Consider the following 27,641-nt stretch of genomic DNA (forward strand, 5'->3'; position numbering starts at 1 on the left):
CCAGGGCCCTTGGGGGTATGAGGGTTTTCTGTCCTAAAAGGCTAAATTTTGCTTTTTATTAGAGAAGGGTGTGGGGGAAGCAGAAAGGGTTTTGTGCCTTTGTGACACCAAAGTGCTCTCTCTGGCTTTCTGCCCTGACCTTAATCTTGCTGCTGAGCTGCCAGGAGATGCTTAAAAAAAAAAAGAGCTTATGAATGAGTATGTATGCCTTTGTGTCTGGGAGATCCCAGGGTGTCTATACTATTCTGTCAGCCCATTCTGGCCTTTGAGTATTTGTTACCATTTTAGCTGTTTTCTTCTTACCCACTTTCAAAATGAGCACCCATCCCTCTCATGTTCTGCTAAAGGTGAAATCGTTCCTATGTCCTGTCTCTCCTCACAATGGCTGTTACCCTTTGAAATTGAGTTAATCTCTTGGCCTTGTGACCCCAGCTCTCAGATGAGCTCAAGAAAAGTTATTACATTATAGATTATCTGGCCCTTTCTCATTGTTAGGATAAGAGTGATATTCTGTTGTGGCTTTTCACCTTCTAAGTGGCAGGAAAACTGCAAATTTTTTTTAATATATATATATATATTTTAACCCAGCTTTTTAAGTTTTCCAAAGCAAGATGAGTTTTTTTTTTTTTCTCTATACATTACCTAGTCTGCACTTACCAGAGCCAGAACTCTTGAGTCAATACTATTTTTAGTAGTTCCACACAAAGCGAATTGCTGCTATCACAGTTTTGTGAGCAATTGAGGCTCAGTGGGTTATGTATAACAAAATTTCATTGGTTTAAACAAGGTAGAATTCAAGTTTTCTCCTGCATAAAGGAGTCTGGTCACTGGCATGTAGGGCTGGAATTGTGGTACTTTGGTCATTAGGGAATCAAGTTTCTTTATCTAGTTCTGTTCCAACATTTTAGCAGTATGACTTCATCCTCAAGGGTTTTCCAATGGCTAAGCTGACTCCTGGATCCCAGCCATCATATTTGGGTTCTATGCAGCAAGAATGAAAAAATAAGACACAAAAGGGAGGAGATATGGGGATATATGTATATGTATAGCTGATTCACTTTGTTATAAAGCAGAAACTAACACACCATTGTAAAGAAATTATACTCCAATAAAGATGTTAAAAAAAAAATGCAATGGTAAAAGGGCATGCTACCAGCTGGTTTAGCCCCGCTCAAAAATATTCCCTGGAAACTCTACCCAATATTTTCTACCTGACCATCATTACTCTTTGCTGCAAACAAAGCTATTATGTATAGTGTTTTAGCTGCACACACAACTCCTCTGAACGTGTCCCTAGTAAGGAAGGGGAAGATTAGTATTGGGTAGGCTCTTAGCAGTCTTAGACACAATTAGAGGATGGAGACTACATTTAAGTAATCAGATTTCTGAGACAGGATGGTATGGATTAAAATACACAGGTTCTATCATCAAACAGAGCTGGGTTCTGATCTCAGCTCTGCAAATTACTAGGTATGTGACCTTGAGCAAGGTCCTTATCCTAACTGGTCCTACTTGCTCAGCTGTAAGAGAGCATGATAGCAACTACTTGAAACATTTTTGTGAGGATTGAATATGATAATTCATGCAAAGGGTCTATCACATAGGAGAGGATCAATAAGTGGTATGTTTTATTGCGCCCACCTTATATTAACATAAATTCAGTTCTTTAAGGGAGGAGAGAGTCTATTCATGACTAATACTGATTGAGAGCATAGAAAGGCAATTTGCCTTGTTTCTCTTGGGTAAAGCTTTTACCTTTTAGCTGGGATGGAGAGTCTCAATTTCTACCCTTTAAATAGATCCATTATATTCTTTGAACTATACTGAAATATTGCTCAAAATTTAGGTTTATGATAGTAATATGTATGTAATGTCAAACCGAGAAACAGATAAGAGGAGTTCTAGTTTGAATTCTACTGCTAGAAGTTATGAAACTTGTGAAAGTCATCAGAACTCGCTGGACCTCAGTTTTGTCAGCTGACAATGAATTAGGTGGACGAGTGGACCTCCACTACCTATTCCACAGCTTTAAAGCACCACAATTCTATGCATTTTTATTTGCCCCAGACAGATCTTCTTGTCAAAAGAAATATCCTAAAGACCAGGAAATAAGTGATAAAGACATATTTAGTCAAACTAAAGTTGAATTTTTACAGGAACTGGCTTGGTGGGGAGGTTTTGCCAGTTCTGAAAGAAACAATAGGTATTCGTTAAACAACATGGTGTGTGTTAGAAAACTGGCTTCAAATTCTGGTTGGGAAGATGCTGGCTTAGATAAGTGTGTCATTTGGGGCAAGTCACTTAAATTCTCTGAACCTTAGATTACTTATTTATAAATTGGGCAATATTTATTAAAGCCATGATGAGCGTAAAGAACAACATAAAAGTACTTTTAAAAGCTGTACAACTTTAGTGCTAAGCTATTTAGAAGGTCCAATGGGTAAAGTACAGAAAATACCCTCACTCTTTGGTATGGAGATCGTAAGATAAAATTTTATAAATAAAATACAGCAAAATAAAGCTACTAAGGACCACTGTTTTAAAGTTTGTGTTAGATTTTGCCAATGTATTTTTCTGTCCATGTTATGTTGTAGGAAGTGGTATGTCTAGCTCACCCCAGAGAGGCCAGACCAGCAAGGCATGTGTATGACTTGTGTATGAAGTCTCTCCTTGAGGTGAATTTCTAGATGTGATCTTTCTCTCCATCTGAGGCATTCAGCTTGCGATCCAGTGAAGCTGAAACAAAAAGCAAATCATCTGCAGTGTGTGGCTTTTAGGGCTGTCTACTCTCCTCAATTTGTCCAGTCGAAGTGACAGTTAAGGCTCCTTCTCTATAAATAGCAAGTTATTAGTAAAAGCATGGTTGCCATATGGCAAAACAGTCTCTGTTGTTAAACTGATTAAATGCAACAACAGTGTCTGGTCTTTTTTTTTTTAATATTTTATTTATTTATTTATTTATTTATTTATGGCTGTGTTGGGTCTTCGTTTCTGTGTGAGGGCTTTCTCCAGTTGCGGCAAGTGGGGGCCATTCTTCATCACGGTGCGCGGGCCTCTCACTATTGCGGCCTCTCTTGTTGCGGAGCACAGGCTCCAGACGCGCAGGCTCAGTAATTGTGGCTCACGGGCCCAGTCGCTCTGCGGCATGTGGGATCTTCCCAGACCAGGACTCGAACCCGTGTCCCCTGCATTGGCAGGCAGACTCTCAACCACTGTGCCACCAGGGAAGCCCTCAGTGTCTGGTCTTTAAGAAGATGTTATGTTCTGTGATAAAAGCCTAGAGATTATTTTTGTTTTAAAACTTATACCAAGCTTATAGAGCTTCTGCTTCTAGATGTGTATGTGTGTTTATTCATCTTGTCAGCACCTTTTAAAACTCTAGAATGTATATTAAAGTGTGTAAAGTGCACTAATATTAAGTATACAGATTGATGAATTTTTACATAGTTATGTACTTGTGTTACTACTACCCAGATCAAGATACAGAACATTTCCAATCCCCAAGAAGTTCCCCTTATATCTCTTCCCCATCAATAACCTTTTGGTTTTTAATATTCTTTAAAATTTTGGCTTTATGATAGTGCATATGAAAAGGTAGGAAGTCTTTTGAAGGGCAATCCAACCTCTTTAAAAATGTTGGAAGTATTAATAATAGTTTCAAAAAATAAAAACCTCTAAACAATGATGAATAATGCAATGAACTATAGTAATAATATTGTAAGCAATAAACTTCATTACACATTCACTGGAATGAAACAGAATTGCAATGTGGAAACCTTATGAAATTCTATCCAAATCTTCCACCTGCGAACCAAAAAATAGAGCCACCACACAGGCTGGTGAATGTTCCATCGGTCATGTTGCCAGGCAACCTCAGTCAGTACCAGAGACACCCAATTGAGCAGCAGAGAGTCAAACTAGAAGGTATCTTGGAAACAGTAGGGTCCAGGTGAAAAAGAGGGAGGGAGGAGGGAGAGAGAGAGAGAGAGAGAGAGAGAGAGAGAGAGAGAGAGAGAGAGAGAGAGAAATAGAGTCACTTGGGCATTTATCCATGTTAGTCACGACCAGTTTCCCTCCCCCCCCCCCCACCCCAGTAACATGCAGCTAGCTTAGAGCAAAATTCTTTGGGTTTCTACTTACTTCACTGTGCTTTCCTCCTTTGCTGTGTCTGTAGGTATGAGTGCAAAGGTTTGGCGAGATGCATCATCATTAATTTTTAGGAAAGAAGGGTGTTACAAGTCATTTTCAGCCCATCCAAATCATGTTAACTAAGAGTTCATTGAGATTTGAATCATACAGTATTCTGTTTGCTTTAGTCATACTTAATAAATCTGATTTTTAAATTGATATACTTTGTTAAAAAAAATGAAAAGTATAAAATAAAATACCTACCACCTGGAGTTAACCCCTTTCGTGGAAGGCATAAAGGAATAGCGAGGGAGGCATGCCTGAGTCCCTCTGGGCAGGCATCAGAGGTGATATACCCCAGGCAAACAGGGTGAGAATCTGGGATGACAACTTCAGCTGAGCCCTCTACTCTGAGATGCAACTTCTATGTATTTTTCTAGAGAGGTATATCTTCCATTCTCCATAATTTGGTATAAAACATTTTCTACTGTCCTGTGCTCTAACCTCACACTACTCTCCTTTTCTCCTTCTTAAAAGATGCCATACAGAGAAAATAGCATCTGTGAACTGCAAGGTTCCTGCTAATTTACTTCTATCCATAAATCCTTTCATTCTTCCCTTCTGATGTGTCTTCCTCCGTGAGCCAGTGCCATCATGCATGCTCTGGACCTTACACCTGTATGTGTCCTAAGAGCCCTATAACTCAAATGAATATTTTCCTCCTCTTCTGTATCTTCAATCTTCTCCCTCTTTCCTGATTTCCTTCGCATTGGCATTAAACATGTCAAAGTATCTTTCTGCTTAAAAACAAATAAGCATCTATGCACAAATCCTCCCTTCATTCCAAGTCCACCTTCAGCTATACAGTAACTCTTATCTCTACTCACGATTAAACATTTCCAAGAATTGTTTCCATTCTCTGTCCCAAATCCTCATCCTCCATTCACACCTCAACACACGGGGGCTTGCTTTCCCTGCTTGTCTGAAACTGTTTTTTCTTATACCACTGAAGTTAGTCCTGGGACTACATATAGACTATACTTCTTTGATCTCTTAGCATGATCTTGTACCATTAATCATGCCCTCTGTTTTACAATATTCCTTCTATTGGAATCTTTAACACTACACTCTCATGATTTTCTCTTCCCTTGATAGACCTCGCCCAATTTCACTTGTAGGCTTAGCTTTCTTTTAAATTGGACTCCATAGGATTCTTTGTGGATATTTTGATGCCTTTAATTAATATTGGTTTGCTAACTCCCTCATCTTTATCTGTCCTAAAATTCAACTCCTATACTCACCTGCCTTCTGGGCAGTCCTACTTTATGTCTCATAGGTGCCTCAAAATCGTCAAAGTCTACCAGCGAATTTATGAACACCCCTAATTTTTTATATAATAAACTTAATTAAGAGATATATAAAGTGATGGAATGCATAAAGAACAAAGTAAAAATAATAAAATGGGTACTCTTAACAATGGACCTGCTCTTAGCAGGTCTTTGATTTTATCTGGAAATACTGTATTAAAAACTCTGAGAGGAAAGATGTCCCAAGCATCTAGCATAGGGTTGAGAGACTTTAGGTAGTTAAATTTGCCAAATAAATGAAATAAATAGCTTATATTTGAAGGAATCTTAAATGCTTTTCTCTTTCTGAGTTGTCTTAACAAAATTTTTTGCTCATCATAATATTGATCACAATAGTAGCAATAGCTAAAATGTACTGATTAGTTACTATGTGCCGGTTCCTCTGATTCTCATTTTATGTGCATACTCTTTCCCATGACCTTTTAAGTAGGGAGAGCTCTTATTGCTATTTGATAAATCTGGGAACAACTGGACTTAGTTGGGCAAATTAACCTCTCCAATATCTCCAAATTGAAGGATGGCAGAGATAGGACTTGAATCAAAGTCTGTCTAATACCCCTAGCCATACTGCATATGGCTGCATTTTTAGAAAAAACAACACTTTGTATGTTTCTGTCTCTTTCATATAAATGTTCATTGTTCTGGTATTTTTGTTATTATTTAGCCTCTTCAGTGTCTTAGTAGTAGCACATGACTACAAGTACAGTCTTTCTTAGGGATCATCAATTGTCATTTTGGTTTTGGTTGGAATAAAGAAAGAACTTAAAATATGCATTCAGGCGCTGGGTAAGAGAAAAGGAGCTTCTGTATAATGGCCAGTGGAGATTATAGAGAAATATTGGGATGGTCAAGAGATATGGTGTTTTCTCCATAGAAGAGGAAGAAAATACAAGAAAGCTGGAAAAGAATGGGAAAAATAATTGACATGTGGAAAAAACAACTGACAAACATATCCTGCAAAACCAATTGTAAATTGAAATGAAAAATCCTGGTTCGGTGACTTTTATAACTGGAAAAAGAGGAGAATATGGCGAGGAAATGAGATGAATAAAAAAGGAATATACGAAATATGATGAAGAGTAACATGATTAAATCTGATCAATGAGAAATGTAATTTAATACAATGAGAGAGTGTGAATAACCAGGAATTAAAATTGGTATAAAGAAAAAAATCCCATGCAGCAGTTAATAGGTTTCATTGATTCAGATTGCTGCCTTTGTACCTATCTGCCAGAAATGTGAAGCAAAAAGAAAAATAAAATGTTGATTGCTGTTCTGGTGGTATGGAGCTGAATGGATGTGGGAAATCTGATAATTTTTATATTGATTATGGTTTTTTGCAAGAGAAGAATCATACCAGCATTTTCTTTCTCAGTTTGAACACTGTTTCATTTCACAGAAATTAATAGATAAGAGATTTTGATGCAGAGCACACCTACTGATTTGTTCAGAGGTCAATCACTGGTTGGAATTATTTATTCTGCTTATCAAAATCAAAAGAAAGTATCATAAACATTCAGCCACATAAATAGTGGAGCTTTTCCTTGTACTAACAGATGTTATTGATCTTGAAGCTTTATACTTTGCTGTTTAAGCTATGAAACTGTAAAACCTTTGCAGAAAATTTATGAGTTGTTTGCTTTTAGAATTTGACTCTAAAATTTTGACCTTGACTCAAAAATAAGCTGTAATAAGAAAAACTGCCTATTAATAACATTGTTTCTCACTGCTATGATATAATCTATAAAAATACCATTTCTAGAAAGTAATCTAACAATTGAGATAAGTTTGAGTAGGGTGATAATCACTTTTCTCCTGCCCCTTACTACTCCCTCGTCCCCCACCATATTCCCCATTGCTAATTTCTGGTGAATAATACTGAAAGAAGAATTGTTTCCAGAAGTTGATTTAATTGGCAACAACAGGCACAAAATGATAAATGCACATACATTTTTTTGTACCCCAGAGATGTAATGTTATTTAATTATTGTATTAAAATGATAACTAAGGTCACTTAAGACAGTATTTTTAGATTGGTTGTTTAAAAACAGACTGTAGGATAGATTGTATTAGCTGTATACTACATCTGGTTTTTTTTTTTTTTGGACTCTGAATAAAAACAAATACTGGGGTGCCTTGCTTTTAACAGGGAGGTTTTCTTGGTTGTGGTAATTTGATTTTTCAATCTAATCATTTTTGCCATTATCTCAGTAATGATTTTTTCAAATGACAGTATACTATTGATAGGAGACTTTTTCTAGAGTAGCAATCACTGTAGTTCTCAGGTATTTCAATTAACATGCCATTTCAACCTGAATCATTTATAAGGGAAGAACATTTTGGGGTCTGAATAGGTATGTCTTCAATATATTACAGTTTCCTTACATAAGTGAAATACAAAATCCATTTGTGTTGTTTCTTTCGTAAAAATGTAGTTGGATTTGATGAAATGCAGGCTGCAACACTGAGAGTGATTAGAAGTCCTTAGTCTTCCCCAGTTTCAGTAATTGCTTTTAAATATTGGTCCTGATGGTTTTAAGAGGGTATTTATTTGGAAGAAAGGCCACAAATGCAAACAGAAAAAAAATAGCTCCTGCATCTTGGGTGAAACTCCAGGTTTGGAAAGTTAGCCATTTTTTAAAAAGGAATGTGGAGGTTAATAGAATATGACATGTAGGGTGAAATTTTATCTTTCCAAAGTCACATAGATTCTCTAATACTGGAGACCAGTAGAAGAGAGAAATTCTGAAACAGAATACTTAAATCAAGCTTTATTTTTAATGGGAGGTTCTGCCTTCCTTTTCTTTCTTATTTATTCTGTTTTATGAATAACTTTTGACAATCCTTTGGGTCTTTCTATTTGTTATAATTTATCATAACTGTGTATACCTATGTACTCTTTTTATAAATAATGCTGTCATAACATTGTCTATGAAGCCTTTTCTTTAGTATGGCGTTTTAACAAGAGAGTTTTGCAGTGGAGAAATTTAGGATTATTTTTAAGAAAGCAGGTCAAAAATCATTTTTATTTTTAATAAACCACATTTCTCCCCAAAAAAGTTTTTACCAATTTACATTTCTACCTGTAAGGACCCATTTTATCCCATCTTCGAGAAAACATAATTTTCTCAGAAACAGTGTTTAATTTACAGTTTTTTAATTGGCATAATCCCTAATTAAATGAAATAATAGTTTCCCCAGATGATAGGGGAAATGTAACCTTGTTTTCCGCTTGCTTACTCATGTGCTTATATATCATGGTAATCTCTGCTCAATTTTTAAATTTTGTAAAGAGGCATATTTTTCTCTTTCTCATGTATTTTTGGCAAATATCCTTACTTTATAATATTTCTGTGTTTTCTATTATTGGATTACATACTTCGTTATATTAGATTGCTTTATATTGATTAACAAGTTACAGTTTTTAGCAATTTCCTATGACAATGTTGCTCTGCTAATAAGAATATGAATGTTAATTGTTGGGGGATATAATAATTTTACTTTACTTTTAATTAATTGGGGGCTAATTATTCAATATCCTGATTTTTCACTCTTTATTTACTTCTTTCCTCTAATTGCCTGTCTTTTATGGCACTTAATTTATGGTTAATAACTTCACCAGGAAGGTTGCAGAAAAAACCCCGACAAAACTGAAGCTGCAAATCAAACTAATAAGTAAGGATATAGTGGCTTTAATAAAGTGTTTTTTGGTTTTGATTTTTGCTTCTTTTGAGTGGAAGAAGTTGAATATTTTACTTGTTAATAATTTTAAAACTAGTTTTAAGAAAGGTGTGCATTTCTCTCATGTATCAATTATGGTAAAAATTTTACTAAATTAAAATATTCAAGCCGACAAATAAAATTTTATTTACATTTGTGTAATTTTAGGATAGAATATCAGAAAGCAGCTTTATTTAGTCTATTTTACTTTTGGAGTTTTCTGTAACCAAGACCCTTCTGCATCCTTTCCTTTGTGCTGCTGGGATCCTTTTGTGCCCTAGAGTTCTGGGCTTTTGTTTGATGATACTTCACTCTCTTTTTATCTCGCACTAATTGCTTGTTGAAACAGAGTGGCTGTGATATAATTTTACAAGCTAATTTAATATTATTCTTCATTATTTTCTACATATAAACACCCCTGTTTTGAAAAGAATATCTAGACTATAAATAGCCACATTACCCTGACTATTTCAAAGAAGGAACACTTGTAATTCATTCCTTACATCTTTTGTCATGAAGAATTCAAAATCCTTAAGGCCAGCTAGGAAGTAGGAAGCTGAGGTTAAGATTTTCTAATGGTTTAGTGTCTCAGTGGATTCATTTATTTTCTTTTTAATCATGAGATTTATGGCAGAAGATGGCCAGCTTGCTGGTGAAAGTCTACTGGGGACTGTCTAAATGCTCTACTGTTGTCTTAAATCTCTGGGTTTTATATCCAGTTGAACACTTTGGATTTCTGTTTGCCTCTCTTAGCAACTATTAATGAACAAGCTTAAACCACTAGTATGTCATGTTATAAAATGAATACTGAGCAGTTATTAAATACCTTAAACAAATGAAAGATGAGCAGTTTTTAGGTTGATATAGTTTTTACAGCACTTAATTTCATTATTTTTTGAGGGTCATGTATTTCTTTTTACAAGCTTTTTTTAAATGAAGACTTAATTTCATAATGTTTTAATGAGAATCTATTGCTTGTAGAGTCTCATTAACATATATTTTAGGCTTTGACATTCACAGTATCTTCATAGAATGGATATTGCTGTACCCAAGCGTGACTGAAAAGACCAGTGTGTAAAAAACTGCCTTGAAAAATGATGTCTGCAATATATACATTCTCTATAAAGCTTCACCTTTCTTTCACTCTCTCTATACCCAATTATTCTATCTGTTGCTGTATTCTCTTAACATTAATAATTACACATTATAACTATCTGTTGAAAAGAGTTCCACATCTTGGAATCACTGCAAATGTTTCACTTACCTCTTTTCTTATCCCTACTCTGACGCTCTTGTCTATCTCCCCTACTGGATCGGAAACAGGAAGGCAGAGATTGCATCTTTGTATCTGTTTTATCTTTGGTGCCTAGCATAGATGTTGGCATCTGTGTAGATACTCAGTTTTGTCTGTAGGATAAATGAAAGGCGTACATTACTTTTTATAATTAAAGTAGTAGTTTTATTCTGGAAATAATACATGCTTTTATTAAAAATTCAGAACTACAGAAGACTATAAATCAATTCTCCTCGTAGAGATTATCAAGTTTAGTGCGTGTATCCTTTTAGAAAAATTTCTGTATGTATGAAAATCCACACAACACATATACACACACACTTCCTGATTTTTCTGTGTGTGATGATTTCAGGTCTCTGAAGGGTCTGGAATTTGATTGTACTTAATTAAACACTACTAAGTTAGATTGTTACTGTGTCATGGACGTTGGCAGACTAGACTCCTGTGTCAGGGCAAAGGACAGTTTTAGTCATGGCACAGTAAGTAGCTTAAGTTTCAACGTGTTTGCCCCAGCTCCCCTCGCCGCCCAGATGTCACAGAGGTAATGGGGACCGCACCAGTGGATGCCTGCACGCCGGACAGGCTGCATTTCAGGAAAAGAACGATAACCACAGGGAACCCACCCTTTTATCGAAAGCAGTAAAAGGTTGCTCTTTGTCCCAGAGAAAGACCTCACCTCATTCTTTAAGTTGCTCGCTGTAAACACAGCCCTGAGAAATGGCCTGTGTGAAGAGTGTTTGGGGCCCTGCCTATAGGCATACACAGCGAGAAGTTTAGGAGTGTGAGAGACCCTAAGGAGGAGGGTCTCCCAGCAATAGCTACCTTTGGGTCCTCCATCATTTTGGCTTCTGGTGAATTTTCACATGAGTCTGCCATTCCGTTGAACATCTTGATTAATCTGATAGAGGCTGGGAACGATTCCATTCAATTTTTCTCGTACTGTATTTACTTAAGGTTATTACGAGCAAAACTTAAAACAGCAGGATTAGGCAAACCTGCAGTTTTGACTTCAATCATGTCTCCCAGGGTCCTGGACTCAATCGTTGTAAATAAGTCTCAGAGGGTATCAGTGGGTCTTATTTTATGCAGCCCAGATGTAGTCTAAGGTCACCTTATTATCCAGGGTGACTAGTGCAAGAGAATTTAGCCCGATTTGCTGATCCTTGGTTGTCATTGCAGTAGGCAATCAAGTACCTCAGTCCCCAGTGGCAAGATAGTCCACAGGCCAATCTGCCCCAGATCCAAACATAAAGTCCAAAGGGACACGGGTTACTCTAGTTCAATCTTTGTTGATAAACTTGATTTGGATCACCATTACATTGATATGGTTAAGCATGTGCCGTGTCACTGAAGACTTATTTAAAGCCTGGATTGCCATATAGAGCATAACCCAAAGCTGCTCAGACATCAGGAGAAGCAGAGAAAGGGTCTCTTTTTGGTAGCTGCCATTGAGGGCATCAGGCACAGCAGGCTAGTTCAGATCTGGTCATGCCCATATGAGTGTTTCGGTTTTATAGCATATGGATGAGGTGACAAAGAGATAGTAGTTCAGACTGCCAGCTGCGGAAGCTGCTTCACTCGGGCAGGCCATGTGATTATATTGCCAGGCTCTAATGTTGGGGTGACAAAGAGAGTATGAATTGACCGCCCCCCGCCCACCGCTTCCCTCCACCTCTTCGGATACAATTTGTTTTCTCCTCACATATCAGGGTTGTTAAGCTCCCTCCATAGCCATGACATTTTGTGTGTCCTAGCCTAATAAATATAACATCACCTCTTTTTTTCAACATCTTTTACTGTGACCCAGACCTTTCATATGGAAGGGTTAAATATGAGTGGGACAAGGGCATTTTTACAAAAACTACAGATACCACCTATGTTGGCTCACATTGTCCATTGTAGTTGGATTCCATTAGCAGTGTACACAACAAAGAGCTTATTACCCTCATGGTCTAGGACCATGTCAGTCCAACACAAGAATCCAGGTGGTGGAGTCAGAATTAAGTTTTAATGCTCCAGGCCTCTCTGTGTCTGCACTGCCCATTAGAGGTATGCCAACTGGACTGACTTGAGGTTGTTGTTGGGGAGAGAAAAATGCACCATGTTCAGGAATGGACAGGGTGGAATCCATCTTTTCAAAAATAATTTTATAAAATTCCCCACCCATTTCATCCTGATCATTAATCAGTAGGCGGCCAAGAGAAGATGAACTTTCTTTTGGGAAGACCAAACTTAGTAAGCCACTGTCTTGCTCAGGTGGGTGGACCAGGAGTTGATTAGAAGTTTGGTCAGGTGTCTTTTTCAGTCAGTTTCTGAGGAGGTCATTCCAACATTCAGCAAAAACTTTGGTAGAGTTTATGGAAAATCTAATACCTTTACTATTACTTCATCATTGAGTGGCCTTTGCGACAGAAGACACAGCATTGTCAGACTGTAGGCGGTCTGGAAATCAGAAAACGACCCAGTTTAGTTTCATGAGCCACAGTACTGTTGCCAGAGGTGGCTGATTGGACGAGAACAGCAACAGTGTAACCTGAGACTGGGTAAGATGATGACTTGGGTGCCTGTACCAAACAGAGCCATACTCAAACAGAGCTGTAGGTGGAAAATCTCCTCCCACCATCCCCCCTTAACTTCTGAACCATATTTATACAGGTACATATGAACTTCAGTCTGCTCTGGTGAAAACCTCCCTCACCTTCACCCTTAATCATATTTTTGTCTTAAAGCAGTTGAAGTCAGGGTAGAGGGGACCAGAGGTTTCAGAGGGCATGGAGCAAGAGAGCAGCTTTATGCTGGTGAACAAGTTATTTTCAGTTTAGAGCACCATTCACCCACAGCTCAGCCAAATGAATGTTTAATGTTTTCAGTTTTCATTATTATGACTTCCAGGGTTTGTTTAATTTTCCCCACATTTTTACCAGACCTTTTACTTCTCGGTCCTTCTTGCATTCATTCATTTAACAGGTGTTTATCAAGCACCTATTTTGTGCCAGAAAATGTTTTTGTTGTCTTAAGGATAACACAGAGAATAATAGGCATAATTCCATGGGGGGAAGCAGGCAATAAATAAATTAACAAGTACTAGTGATATGTATTCCGAATAAACCACATAAGTATATTGCATAGATGGTGGAAGGGCATTATCTCTGATAAGTTGGCCCAGAAAAGAAGACTCTGGGGATGTTTGAGCAGAGATCTGAATAAAGGGTGAAGGGTTGTGCCATTGGATTACTTAGGGGAACGGCGTTCTAGAGGGTACTTCAAGCACAAAGATTCTGGAGTGCATTAAGTAAAGGAGAGAGAGTTAGAAGATGAAATCTGAAAGGTAGTCAAGGTCCAGATTTGTTTGTGTTATAGCGAAGTTAGGGATTTGGAATTTACTTTAAATGTGATAAAAAAGCCATTTGTCAATAATGATCAGAACATAGAAGAGATCTGATCAAACTTAAGTTTTAGCATGATCAGACTGCCTTCTGTGTGGAGAATTTCTATGGGGGTGTATTTAAGAAAATAGAGTGATCCCACTCCTATGTATATACTTGAGAAACAAATACATATGTCTGTATAAAAACTTGTACATGAATGTTCATCACCAAATTATTCATGATAGCCAAAAAGTGGGAACAACCCAAATGGGGATCAACTGCTACATGGATAAATAAAATGTGATATATCCATACAATGAAATATTATTTGTCAAGAAAAAGAAATAAAGTACTGGTACATCCTACAACATGGATAAAGTCTTGAAAACATTATGCTAACTGAAGAAGACAGTCACAAAGGACCACATATTGTATGACTTCATTTATATGAAATGTTCAGAATGGGCAAATCTATAGAGACAGAAACTCAATTAGTGGTAACTTAGAGCTAGGGGCAATGGGAGGGTTGGAGGGTTATAGCAAAGGGGAGTTGCTTTCTTTCAAGGTAATGAAAGTGTTCTATAATTGATTGTGGTAATGGATGCACAACTCTGTGCCTATACTACAAGCCATTGCATTGTACACCAAATGGGTGAATTTAATAGTATGTGAATTATATCTCAATAAAGATGTTTAAAAAAAAAGAAGTTGAAACAATATGTCAAGTTGGTGATGGTGGCTTGGTTTAGAACGGCAGCAGTGGAACTGGTGAGAAGTGTGTTAAATCTGAAGGTAGAGCCAACAGAATTTGCTGTAAGATCAAATAGGGGATGTGAAAGAAAAGAGTTGCCAGAAAAGAGTACAAAGTATTTTGGCTAATTTACGTCAAATTCTGCCTAGGAGTTTTGTAAGATGATTGAGAATTGACAATTGGACTTGGCCATGACTGTATCCAATATGTTTTCCATATAGTGGAAGGAGCTTAAGCCTGTTGAGTTTAAAAGAGAATGGGAGGGTAAGGATATGGGATGTGTAGACAGTGATTATACATAATTCTTTGCAGAATTTTGCATTATAGGTGAGCAGAGAGCTGGAAGGATCACTGAAGAGGAATGTGGGTGGGGTCAACTTGGTTTAAGATGATTTTCCATATAGCATCTTTGTATTGATAGAAATGACTCATTCGAGAAGAAAAACTGGTGCAAAAGAGACAAGTGCATCTGTAAAATTTGTGAATGTGTGGGAGCGGAGGGTGTTGTACTCCTAAAAGGATAGTTCCTCCATTGTCACACTTGGACTTGCAGATTTAGGGGTGGCAGTAATAGGAACCAGCAAGTTGATACACTCCACGTGGCAGTATGCAAAATTCTCTTCTGATTGTTTATATCTTCTCTGCTAAATGAATACATGTAGTGATGAGCTGAGAGGAAATAGTATGGAGATGGCAGTCTGAAGGCAAACAAGGTGCAAATGTTATCTGAGGGATGGAGATTGATTTGACTAGAACTATTGCAGGATGGCTGCCAGGCACTGCAAGTCCAGTGTGAATTCATAGATTTAAAATGAGAACAGGCAGCATATTTTTGGGGTTTCTTTCTAGTCATGTTCATCTGTTTGCATGTAGGAGTGGTGTAGGGGAAAGTTAAATTTAACCAGTGTATTGGTTTGCTAAGGCTGCCATAACAAAGTATGACAGACTGGGTGACTTAAACAACAGAAATTAATTTTCTCACAGATTTTAGAAGTCCAAAATCAATGTGTCAGTAGAGTTGGTGTCATTCTGAAGCCTCTCTGTGTTGTGTGTAGATGACCACCTTCTCTGTCTTCACATGGCCTTTCCTCTGTGTGTGTCTGTGTCCTAATAACCTCTTCTTAGATAGATACCAGTCATATTGGATGAGAGCCCATTTGTATGACCTTATTTTTACTTAATTACCTCTTTAAAGGATCTATCCCCAAATACAGTCACATTCTAAGATACTGGGGGTTAAGACTTCACATATGAATCTTTTGGGGGGAGGGAGGAGTACAATTCTGCACATAAAACACTGCTGGAGTTTTAAAATTTAAATATATTGAAGTGAGAGAGGGCATATGTAAGAGATATGAAGCCTTGTTCTCATACAGCTTACTATTTAAGAAAAAGGGACAAATAATAAACAAATTACAAAAAACCTTTTTTTAATATGCTGGGAGGTTGTTAATGGGTACCAAGAGAAAAATAAAGTGAGCTAAGGAAATATAGAGTGATTAAGTTGTGTGCTCTTTTATATAGGTTGGTAGGAAAGCTCTCCGTGTGCTAGAAGCTAAGATTTGAAGGAAGTAAGAGCAGGGAGCTATGACCATATCAGTGGGCAGAGAAAAGGGACTGGTCACTTGGTAAGAAATGAGATCAGAAAGGTCATAAGTAGAAGCACTCTTATCTGATGCAATTGGACTATAATTTCTTTAGTTAATCAAAATGTCATTAAATCAGGGAATCATATAATAGGTACATAACCATTTTGGTTTTGCCTTAAGAAAATGAGCTATAATTTACATAGAGTGAAATGCACAGATCTTAAGTGTACAGTTCAATGAGTTTTGACAATTGTAAAATCCTGTGTAACCCATACTCCATCAGCAACTACATCTGTTAAATATATTTTTCATAATTAAATATAAAATATATTTGTAATGCTCAAATATTGAATATATTTAACGTTAAATACATTTTCAATTTAATATAAATATACTTTAAATACTGAATATATTTGTGATGCTCATCTTGTCTCCTGACCCCCTAAACATACATACTGAACATATACTGCTTCTAGAAGGATTGGGGAAGAGAATTCTCATTCTTTTTATCTTGTTCTTTCTATGCTGTTCATGATGATAATATTACTACTAATAATAACTAGTGTATATTGAACTCCTCCTATGTGTCAGGCACTGTTATAAGAGCTTTATGTGTGTTAATTCATTAGATACTCAGAGTCTTATGAGGTAGCGCCTACTGTTCATATTTTGTGAATAGAAAAATGGAGGCATAGAATATCTAAGAAACTTGAATTAAGCCTTACAATTAGTGAGTGTGGGAATCCCGATTCAGATCATGGCATTGTAACTCTGCAATATAGAGTCGTAGGTCTTATGCTTGGTTTCATCCTAATAGTCAAATTTTATGAATATTTGAAATTTCCTTAGTTTAAATGCAAGTGAAGTAATTTTTTTTTCTTCTTTTCCATCATCTTTCCACATGAGGCATTCATTTAACATTATCATTGACTGCTTCTTTGTCTCTTAGTGTATCTTTCCTTGTGGCATGGGTTTTACGGTTTACAGTGGTTTTTATGGTGGACTCTGGTTTAGGCTGCAGATAGATTCCTCTAGCCCACCTGAATTTTAAATCTTCATTCATGTGAAGATCAGACTTTCTGTCAATAAGACCTGTAACTAATTCAGGGTATTTTTTCAAAGCTTACTCACTAGATGTATCAGTCCTTAAACCAAACTGCATAATTGTTCAGTCATCAGCTCTCAGAAGCTCCTGCCTAGCTATTTAAAACATTTAAAGTGTGTTGGGTCCCTGCAAGTTCTGGAAGTACTGCCCACAGTCTTCCACGAGCTTCATCCTTGGGCAGCCTCAAGTATAGCCTCATAAAACAGATTTAATAAATTTGCACCTATTATGCAGTTTTCTACAAAAGAAAATATTTGGCTACAGTAAAAATATGTCTAATAGCAACTAGAGTAGATTCCCCGGGTAAGTGATAACTTCCTAATTAAAAACAAAAATTTCTTTCTTATTTTAAAAACATAGTTACCAAACTCCTAAGCTTCACTTAGATCTTATTTTTTTATATTTGAAATACATTTTTTTATAGAATAGTAAAAATGGTGTATATTTTCAAACAAAAATTCTGTAATACCTCAGAATTTCTGGCTAACACCATTATCTAGTGGGCAAGAAGAAAAGGAAAGGCAATATGACTAGCAAGATGGCACTTGAGGACTTCGCTGGTGGCGCAGTGGTTAAGAATCCGCCTGCCAATGCAGGGTACACGGGTTCGAGCCCTGGTCCGGGAAGATCCCACATGCCGCAGAGCAACTAAGCCCGTGCACCACAACTACTGATCCTGCGCTCTAGAGCCCGCAAGCCTCAACTACTGAGCCCACGTGCCACAACTACTGAAGCCTGCACGCCTGGAGCCTGTGCTCCGCAACAAGAGAAGCCACTGCAATGAAAAGCCCGCGCACCGCAGTGAAGAGTAGCCCCCGCTCGCCGCAGCTAGAGAAAGCCCACGCGCAGCAACGAAGACCCAACACAGCCAAAAATAAATATAAATAAATAAATTAATTAATTAAAAAAAATAAAAAGATGGCACTTGATAGCTTTCTAACTCCTGACGTTTTCCTATCTAGAGAAATATTTTTAAAGAGGGGAATAACTGTGCTCAAAAGATTTTGAAACGATTAGAAAAGGGGTCGTATTTTTGGATAGAAGAGCCTGTAGTTTATGCAAAGTTAGTCATGCTGCACACTGATTTGGCAAGCCAGGGATATTGCAGAACTTGGATTTGGCTTGAAAACAGAGTAGTGTTTGCAAATAAATAGGGACTTACTGGAATAAAAACATAATACAGATGCTGATTCTCTTAAATAAACCTGGGCCACCAACTGTGCTTATGTTGGTTAGTGTTACTTTGTATATGGTACCATGCTTCTGCTCAATCAGTTTTGTTCTTATGAAGAGGAGTATTGAAACAGTGTACGAGATTACTATTTTACAAGTACCACCAGATAAAGAATGACAAAATTTAGTATGTTTTAGGTAGAGGTGTTTTCACAGTAGGTAGAATTAAAAACTTGAAATATATAAGGAAAGGTTGTTTCATAAATAAAAATGTTTACAGCAGCTTAGTTTTATCACATAAAATAGTAAAGTCAGAGTTTTCTCAGTGTTAATATCTTGACATATAGGTGTACCAGGGTATGAAGTTAGAATAATTTGAGTGATGCTTGAAGTGGCAATAAGATGTGATTTTCACTTTCTATTATGGCTAAAGTTTAAATTAAATTCTCAATAACCTCTACTGTTAGGCTTTTATTAGGAAATGACTTATCTTAGACATTTTAATATTAAGTGATTTCAGGTTTTCTATTATAATAATATTCTTTATATTTCTTTTAAAAAATGTTCTCATTCGTTATTTTGCTTAAGCCTTACAAGTTTGTGAGGTGGATGGGGAAGGAAATATAAGTAAAGAAAATGAAGCACAGAGAGGCAAAATGCCTACCTAAACTCATGTTTCCATTTTATGACACAGCCAGGGATGGTTCTTTTTATGTCTTTTATTATAGATCTTTATGATAAAAAGATCCTGTAATATATAGATCTTATATAATATATAGATTTTTATTATAGGATATTTTATTTTAAGGTATTCCTTCTAAATCTGGGAATGGCCATCTAGTTACCATTAGTGCTATATATGCTTTTCCATAGGACTTTTTTCTACAACAAACTGAAGGCACCTGTTCCATCTTAGGACCAAAGAAAGACAGAAAATTTAACAGCTTGAATTGTTTCAAATATCATATTCAGTGAAATATACATAAAGTAACAGGAAATATATATATGGGAATCCTTCCCTTGTCGTCAGGTTTAGAGGTTGAGTTCCAGTGTTTAGTTATAATTTTTACAGAAAAATGAAGTTGAAACGAAATAAAATAATTAGCATGCCATTTTTTCAAGAAAAATAACAAATAAACCTCAGATATCATGCATTCCTTGGATTTGTACATTTTGTATCTTTCTGTTTTAAATATATGTTGAATAAATGTAAATTTTATGTAGACATTGAAAGTAGAGTCTTTGTTATAATAATTTTTTAAATTGTCACTTCATGTAAACTTTGAATTTGTTACTAGTCTGGTTAGATTTGTAACAGGCAACAGCATTTGTGTTGCTTTATGATGCAAAGTCAGCTGCCATTAATTTAAAGAACTTCTGCCTCAGCAAATTGTACATTGATGTTTTTATTTTGAGACAAGTGTTTCTGAAATAGTCCAAGTATCTTTGTATTTAATAGCTGTTTCCTCAAATATCTGTCAAAACTGTTACTTATCTTATTCACATCAATAAATATATACTTCAGTTTCTATTATTTTAATGTAGCAAATTATATGAGACTTTTATTTTGATATAGTTACTGTATAGATAGAAATGAATTAACCAGGTAGTTATTGTTCTATGTAGTGTAAATAAAACAAATATGTGTATGGTATTGAATATCTCTCAATAATTGCACACATGTCTTTGTCATGCCTTTAGAATTCTTGCTCTGGTTATTTTAAGTCACTTTATATTAATGTATTATCCTCTGAAATTATTCTCTGATAATTTCTTTGAATTTGTACTGCCCATTCTCAAATGCACATTTGTAGTGGATACTTTCTATGCAGACCAGCTGGGCTTTTTAAGTCTAAATAACTGGTGACTTATTCCATGTAATTGCCCTTTTTGAGAATCTGAGAATTTTTTGTGTGTGTTTGTTTTATATCTTAACATTAATAACTATGTGTTCTGTAGGACAGTTTGCAAGTGTTATCGTATTTGGTCCTCATAGCAAATCTTTAAGTTTGGCATTATTATTTTCATTTTATAGATGAGAAAACTGAGGCTTAGAAAGTCTCCCCTACATAGGAAGTAAATAGGCCCAGGCCTATCTATGCATAAAGTCCAGCTCTTAGCCACTGCAATATATAGTAGTCCAGGATGATTTCTAGTTCAGCAGTATTGGCTCCTTAAAACTGCTGAATCACAGTAAATTTAGAATTGCACTATTTTACAACCTGGTGCTTTACAGAATACCATGAAAGGACTTTAAGAAAAAGGCAATACAACTTGAAGAAATCAAGTAGTTGTCAAGGGCCCAGCAGAGTAGTGGCAGATCTAGGATTAGCTGTTAGAATTTTAGCCACCTGGCTTACATACAACTTTCATTTATTTGAGCTTTTAATTCTGAACTTGAAGGCCAAGTGCCGGTATATATGGGAGCATTAAATAAGTCATATATTTCATGTTATATCACATTTATGCAAAATAAACTGTTCAATAATTAATTTTTCTTCTTTTTTTTTTTTGTAATACAGTGGGATGCATCCTGCCTTTATCCTGGAGTTCACCCCTGTGGCTTGGATTTGTCACAGTTGTATCTGTCTCCGATCTCTGTGTTGACTAGAAATCAAGGAAAGACATGAGGAGGTTTGTTTACTGCAAGGTGGTTCTAGCCACTTCACTGATGTGGGTTCTCGTTGATGTCTTCTTACTCCTGTACTTCAGTGAATGTAACAAATGTGATGACAAGAAGGAGAGGTCCCTGCTACCTGCCCTCAGGGGTAAGTGCTTATGAAGCAAATGTTTCTTTCATAGCGATAAAAATGGTGGTGACTCATGACAAAGCATGAAATTTCAAAATAGAAGTTTATTGACTCAGAAGTGCATTTGGGCAGAACTATTAATGTACATTTAACCATGGGAATGCTACTTTACGTTTCTTGGCCTCAGGTGTCTTGTCAGAAGAAATGAGGAGTTAGCTAACCTCTAAGGTACCTTCTAATTCTAATAATTCCAATGTTTTGTGACTGTAGTGAACATTCAAATTGGACAGAATTTTAAATTTAGGCTTCCAGAAGCATAAGCCTTTAGAGTCCAAGCACATAACATAAAAGAGGAAAACTACTGAAGTGAGATGGTGAGGATTGTAGCAAAATGAGACTACACATGACAGCCCTTAAAACTTCCAAAAGCAATGCAAAAGAAAAAGGCACAATGTATTTTTAACAAAACACATGTTGGTGGCCAGATTTAACCTGTGGGCTACCAGGTTGTTGCCCTATGTTAAAGGCAAAAGATAATTTCAAGTGTATTACAAAGTCACTTTAACTCAATATTCCCTATTTAGGAACCAGTTTCAATGACTAGATAAGAGTGAATGCTAAAGAAACATAATAATTTATATAAATGGTGTTTTATTAAGTAAAGTCATAGAGATTCATTTCCTGAAGTTATTCCAAGTAATTTTTCTATGCTTTCTGTTGACTTAAATACCTATTAATTTACTTCTAAAATATTCCTAGTAAATGAGTGCTTCTAAAGTACTTAAGCATGCTTGAAATTAGTTTTATTCTCATTGAATTAAACATTAAAAAAAAAATCTAATTTACATTAATTCTCTACTTAGCAAAGTGTTTCTTTATAGACATGACAAAAGGTAAACTTTGAGTCCCTGTTGATATGTTTGTATCTTTTGGAAAAGTGGATCTAAATTACTGACTTGAGATTTGCATTTATTTAATGAATGTAATCTGCTTTTAATGTTACAGATATTCTTGAGGTTATTTATTAATCAAAATATGCTAATAAAATGAATTTCATTGATACTATCAGTTGTGTGAGGTTTAGGGAAACAGAGAAAAGCATTTCCAAAAATTAATTTTTGTCAAAAGAGTTTGTTGGACATCTTTAGTTTGCTTTGCAATAATGCTCTGGCCCAATTGGAGAAATTCTGATTATCTTCCTCTTTTCAAAATGAGTCTAATTCTCTCACTACAGTTTTTGACTAGTACAAAGAATTGAGAGAAAGTACTTTGGAACTGACAGAACCTAGACCCATTTAGGTAGTTTACATACATTTTTTATGCCTTTAACTAGAATTATTCAAAGAGGAGAACTTTATGAGTCCATCAGTTTTTGATAAATGAATATGGGGATTAATTTGCTGATCTTTGGTTAGGATCCCAGAATAAATCAGCCTTTTTTGTTTTTTTGTTAGAACCAGTTGAGCTGCTGCTTGGCTGAAAGTGGAAGTGTGTTTTGATGGATCACATCAGTTTAGAATGATCACTTTATTATTTGTTGAACGGAGACTTCTAGATTGGTCACAAAAAATGTTATAATCTGATTCAGCAAAACTATGACAGCCTTTTCTGGAAGTACCAAAAAAGCAGTTTTGCTGATTTAAGTGCTTAATGCTCAGTTTCAAATCTCAAAATGTAAAATTTAATGATGCAAGGCAAAAATAGTAATTTTTCCATGTACTTAAACTGTAAAATTAAACAATACTCTCTTTATTTTTAAGACTTATTTAATGTTATACAGTAATATTTGTCTTGAAAAAATGAAAGTTAGGCTTTATGGTTTTTAATTTCATATTCTACTGTTACTTATTATTTCAGAATATTATTTTATTTAGGAATTTGTGCCATGTATTTCAAATAATATTTTATTTACAGGTAGGTGATGTTGTGCAAAGTGCACTTGACTGAAACTTTCATGTTCTAGATATGTTAAAAACAGGCTTTTTTGACAAAAAAGTTGACCTTTCTGGACCTTTGTGTCTCCATTATTAAAACAAAGGGCTTGGAATAGGTGTTTTCTGAGATCCCTTCTAGTTCTAAATTTTAAACAGTTTGTAAATACCCAATATTAGCATACACTCTGAATTAATTTTTGAGATATGTTCATTCATTCACCAAATCATCAATTATTTAAGTGCCTCTCAAGTTAACATGTTGTACATCTTAAACTTACACAAAGTTGCATGTCAATTATATCTCAGTTTAAAAAAAAAGAAGAAGAAGAACATAGCCCAGTAATGGGCAAAGAAAAAAATCCCAAGCATCAGGACCTCTGGCTTCATAGGTGGTATAACAAGATTACCCCACAGTTAAAAGCCCAGCTTTGTTGACCAACCTGGTCCTCATCTCCTCCGCCTTGAATTAGTTGTATGACTTTTGGCAAATTCCTTAACAAAATCTTGGTGATCAAGACTGTAGTAATTGGCACAAAGGGTAGACAAACTGCACAATGCAACAGAATAGAGACCGTAGAAGTACACACACACACGTTTGGAACATTCAGTATATGACTGAGGAAGCACTACAGATCAATGGGGGAAAGAAGAGCTCTTCAATAAATATAGCTGAAAATAAAATGGTAATCTGGGTGGAAAACAGATAAAGCTGTCTGCTTAACTCATGTCATAAACCAAGATATACTGTGGAAATATTAATGTCACAAGAAAACTTAACTTTTAGCAGAAAAAATAATAGGCATTTATAAGACCATGAATTAAGGAACAATTCTAAAACACTGTACAAAATCATTGACCATAAAAGAAAATATTGATAAATTTGACTATATTAAAATTGAGAAAGTTGATTCACTTAAATATACCTTAAAAAAAGTAAAAAGGGAAGTTACAAACTGTAGAAGATGTTCAAAGAACATGTAACTGAGAGGTTATTGTCAGGTATATATAAATAACTCCCGTTATTAGTAAGAGAAGCCCACATAGGCCAACAGGAAAAAATGGGCAATAAACATGAATAGACACTTCTTGGAAAAGGAAACAAATATAACAAAACTAAAAAAGAACCTTATGAAAAAATATTTAACATTAATTGTGATGAGGGAAATGCAGACCAAGACTTTAATGATATATTTATATTCATTCAATTGGCAAAAATTAAAAAGGCTGATAATACCAGTTGTTAGAGGTGATGCATCTCCACATTTTTATAGTAACTTCAGATAACGGTTTGGCATCATCTCTGAAATCTAAAAAATTCATGGATGACTCAGCACTCCTAGTGATATAAGTTTTTCCATATAAACAAATGTTTCATAGTGCTACTGTTCATAAAAATAAAAGCTGAAAATAATCCATAGGTCAGTCAAAGGAAAAGCTGATGTATGAATAGTGATATAAAATGAAATAGAATAGTATATTTTAGTCAAGATGAATGAACTACAGCAACCTGTACCAGTATGAATTAATCTTCATGATACAATAGTAAGTACAGAAGTTATATTGATATCTTTCAGAGATGATATATGGCATGGTACAGTTTGAAAAGCTAAAACTAACTAAAAATTTAAAATACACACTTTAGGACTCTACAGAGATACGACAAGACTTTTTATAAAGCAATAAAGCTAATTATGAACATAGGATTTAGGATGTCGTTTGTCATGTGTAGGGGGCAACAGTGGCATGGGGTGGGTGTGAGTACTTTGACTGAATGTGGGGCGTAATTAGGGTCCTAGATTTGTTTTGGATGTGGGTTTGATGTATCTGTTACCTAATACAGATAACTAAGCGAGTGAATAAGAGCCACTGAATGGATTTGAAAAAAATGGGAAGCCACTGAAGAGGTTTAAAAGACAGCAGACATGATCACCTCTGTGTTGTGGAAAGATCACATGTGGAGACTAGATTGGGGAAGAGCCACCTCTTCACGGAGGCAGGGTAGGAAGTTGTGGTAGCCTTTCGTGAATTCTCTGCGGGAAGTGAGGCCTGCTTAGAGTGGAGTAGTGCCAGTGAGTTGTGAGAGAAGTGGGTAAAATGAAGAGGTATTTGAGATACTGGGAGCTTGCTTGACTGGCTCTGGCAGGTGGAGGAGATGGAAATGTCAAGGACAGATCTCAGGTTTCTTGCAGGGCATTATTTGATCCAGGTTCCTGAGAGCGGAGATGGAGGAGGAGACGATTTGAGGGTGGATATTGAGTTTATTTTGGACATGTTGAGTTTGAGACATGTGTTGGGCAACTGAATGGAACGGTTCAGTAGGAAGTTGACTACATTATTAAACTCTAAATATCAAACTTAAAAGCCATCATTATTCTTTCTAAAATGGATTACATTCTTCTCTTCCTTATTAAATGGAGTATATGGGATATAATTAAATCTTTGCTTCTGAGTCAGCATTATCATTTCATACATAAATTTTTGAACGATGCTGTAAAAAAAAATGATTATTTTAGGGACTTTCATGGGAGCACAAAGACTTGTTCCAATATTAGATACAGACCCTTGAATCCTTTTCCTTTTCCTATTTTCTAGAGGATTGCTTTTGGGTCACATAAGTTCTTGTTAGGGGAGTGTGTTAACTCTTTTATGCCACTCTGGGGCCACTTAGAGCTAAAATGCACTGAAGGATATTTCCTTCTTATTTATTTATTTATTTACTTACTTACTTTATTTCTGGCTGTGTTGGGTCTTCGTTTCTGTGCGAGGGCTTTCTCTAGTTGCGGCAAGCGGGGGCCACTCTTCATCGCGGTGCATGGGCCTCTCACTATCGTGGCCCCTCTTGTTGCGGAGCACAGGCTCCAGACGCGCAGGCTCAGTAATTGTGGCTCACGGGCCCAGCTGCTCCGCGGCATGTGGGATCTTCCCAGACCAGGGCTCGAACCCGTGTCCCCTGCATTGGCAGGCGGACTCTCAACCACTGCGCCACCAGGGAAGCCCTGAAGGATATTTCTAACTCCTAACTGGTATGGAGTACTAAGTGGTGCTGCTCCCAAGTTGGAAGAGTTAGAATAGCTATTTGAGAGAACAGGTATTTAAAAGGACCAGTGCTGCTGCAGTGCACCCACAAACGCTTTGGGTACGTCTGAGGTCACGTGGCCAGTCTGCATGAGCACCATGCATAATGAGTCCTCCTCCACCTCCTCCGCCCAGGGCCGCACGTCCTCAGGCAAGTTAATTTGTCTCTCTGGGCCTCAGTCACCATCTGTAAAACGAAATGGATATGAGTCATGGTTTTAAATCATGCTCATCTCCAAATGAAGAATTATGTTTCTAGCTATTTTTTTCAATAAAACTATGGAAAATGAACTATTTTCGTATCTGGCTTTTGGTCAGTCCATAGACAATGTGTAGTCTGCTATGAGAACTGGCGATGTGGAAGTGACATGGGGAGAGGTCTGCTTAGAAACCCCAGAAGAGCCTTCTCATCATCACAGAAGACAAAAGGGATTTAAAGTTATGAAGGGAAGGAACCTGCAATTCTTTAACTGATCTTGAATCTTGAACATATTACACATACTTGGGAAATGAAATAAAATTTACCTTCAAGAAAAGGGGAGGGAGAGGAACATCTAAGAAAGAGTTGTTGCTTGTATATAGACAAAGATAAGTACATTAGCCAATGATAACAAAAATAATTATAAGCTATGATTGTTCTAAATTCTTTACACATGTTAACTTAATTTTCACAAAAAATATGTGAAGTAGACGTTCTTCTTCTTTTACATATAAGGAAACTGAGGCAGAGTGAGCATATGGGGAAATCACTTCTGTGTTTCTCTTTTACTCACACACGCAATACTTCTAATACCAGATGTGTGGACTTTTCCCCCACACCAAGCAATTCTCTGCAACATCAGCTGAGTGTCCTACAATTCTGACACTGCCTATCTGGAGTGAGCACCAGACCCCACAAGTTAAGGGCTCAGTCCCACAAGGATGCCCCCACTTCATACACGGATCGCCGGTCCCAGGTTGTCACCAGTACTTCTGATCGACCAGCTATAACTTGGCGTTTCCTTGACCTCTTCTTGAGTTTGATAATTTGCCAGAACACCTCATGGAACTCAGGGTAACATTTATTTACATTTACCAGTTTATTATAAAGGATATAGTAAAGGATATGTGTGAACAGCCAGATGAAGAGTTACATAGGTTGAAGTCCAGAAAGGTCCCAAGTGCAGGAGCTTCTGTGCCCATGGAGTTGGGGTGTATGACCCTCCTGTCATGTAGATGTGTTGACCAACCCAGAAATTCTCTGAACCCTATACTTTTGGGATTTTTATGGAGGTTTCATCATATAGATATGATCGATCACCAAGTCAGTCTCCAGCCCCTCTCCCATTCCTGGAGGGTGGGAGGTAGAGCTGAATATTCCAAGCATCTAATCATGGCTTGGTCTTTC

The 27,641-nt window shown here is 36.4% G+C and overlaps 1 protein-coding gene across 5 annotated transcripts in view; it reads left to right on the forward strand.

Annotated features, from left to right (window-relative positions):
• GALNT13 (polypeptide N-acetylgalactosaminyltransferase 13) overlaps positions 1 to 27,641 on the forward strand; it is a 574,171-nt gene that overhangs the window by 44,462 nt on the left and 502,068 nt on the right. For all 5 annotated transcript variants that reach the window (XM_057551814.1, XM_057551815.1, XM_057551817.1 and 2 more), the window contains exon 3: positions 21,018 to 21,263. In XM_057551814.1, coding sequence (XP_057407797.1) covers positions 21,122 to 21,263 — 142 coding nt within the window. In that variant the 5' untranslated portion in view covers positions 21,018 to 21,121. The remainder of the gene's footprint in view (positions 1 to 21,017; positions 21,264 to 27,641) is intronic.

Source organism: Balaenoptera acutorostrata, chromosome 8 (assembly GCF_949987535.1).
Source record: "Balaenoptera acutorostrata chromosome 8, mBalAcu1.1, whole genome shotgun sequence".
NCBI lineage: Eukaryota > Metazoa > Chordata > Mammalia > Artiodactyla > Balaenopteridae > Balaenoptera > Balaenoptera acutorostrata.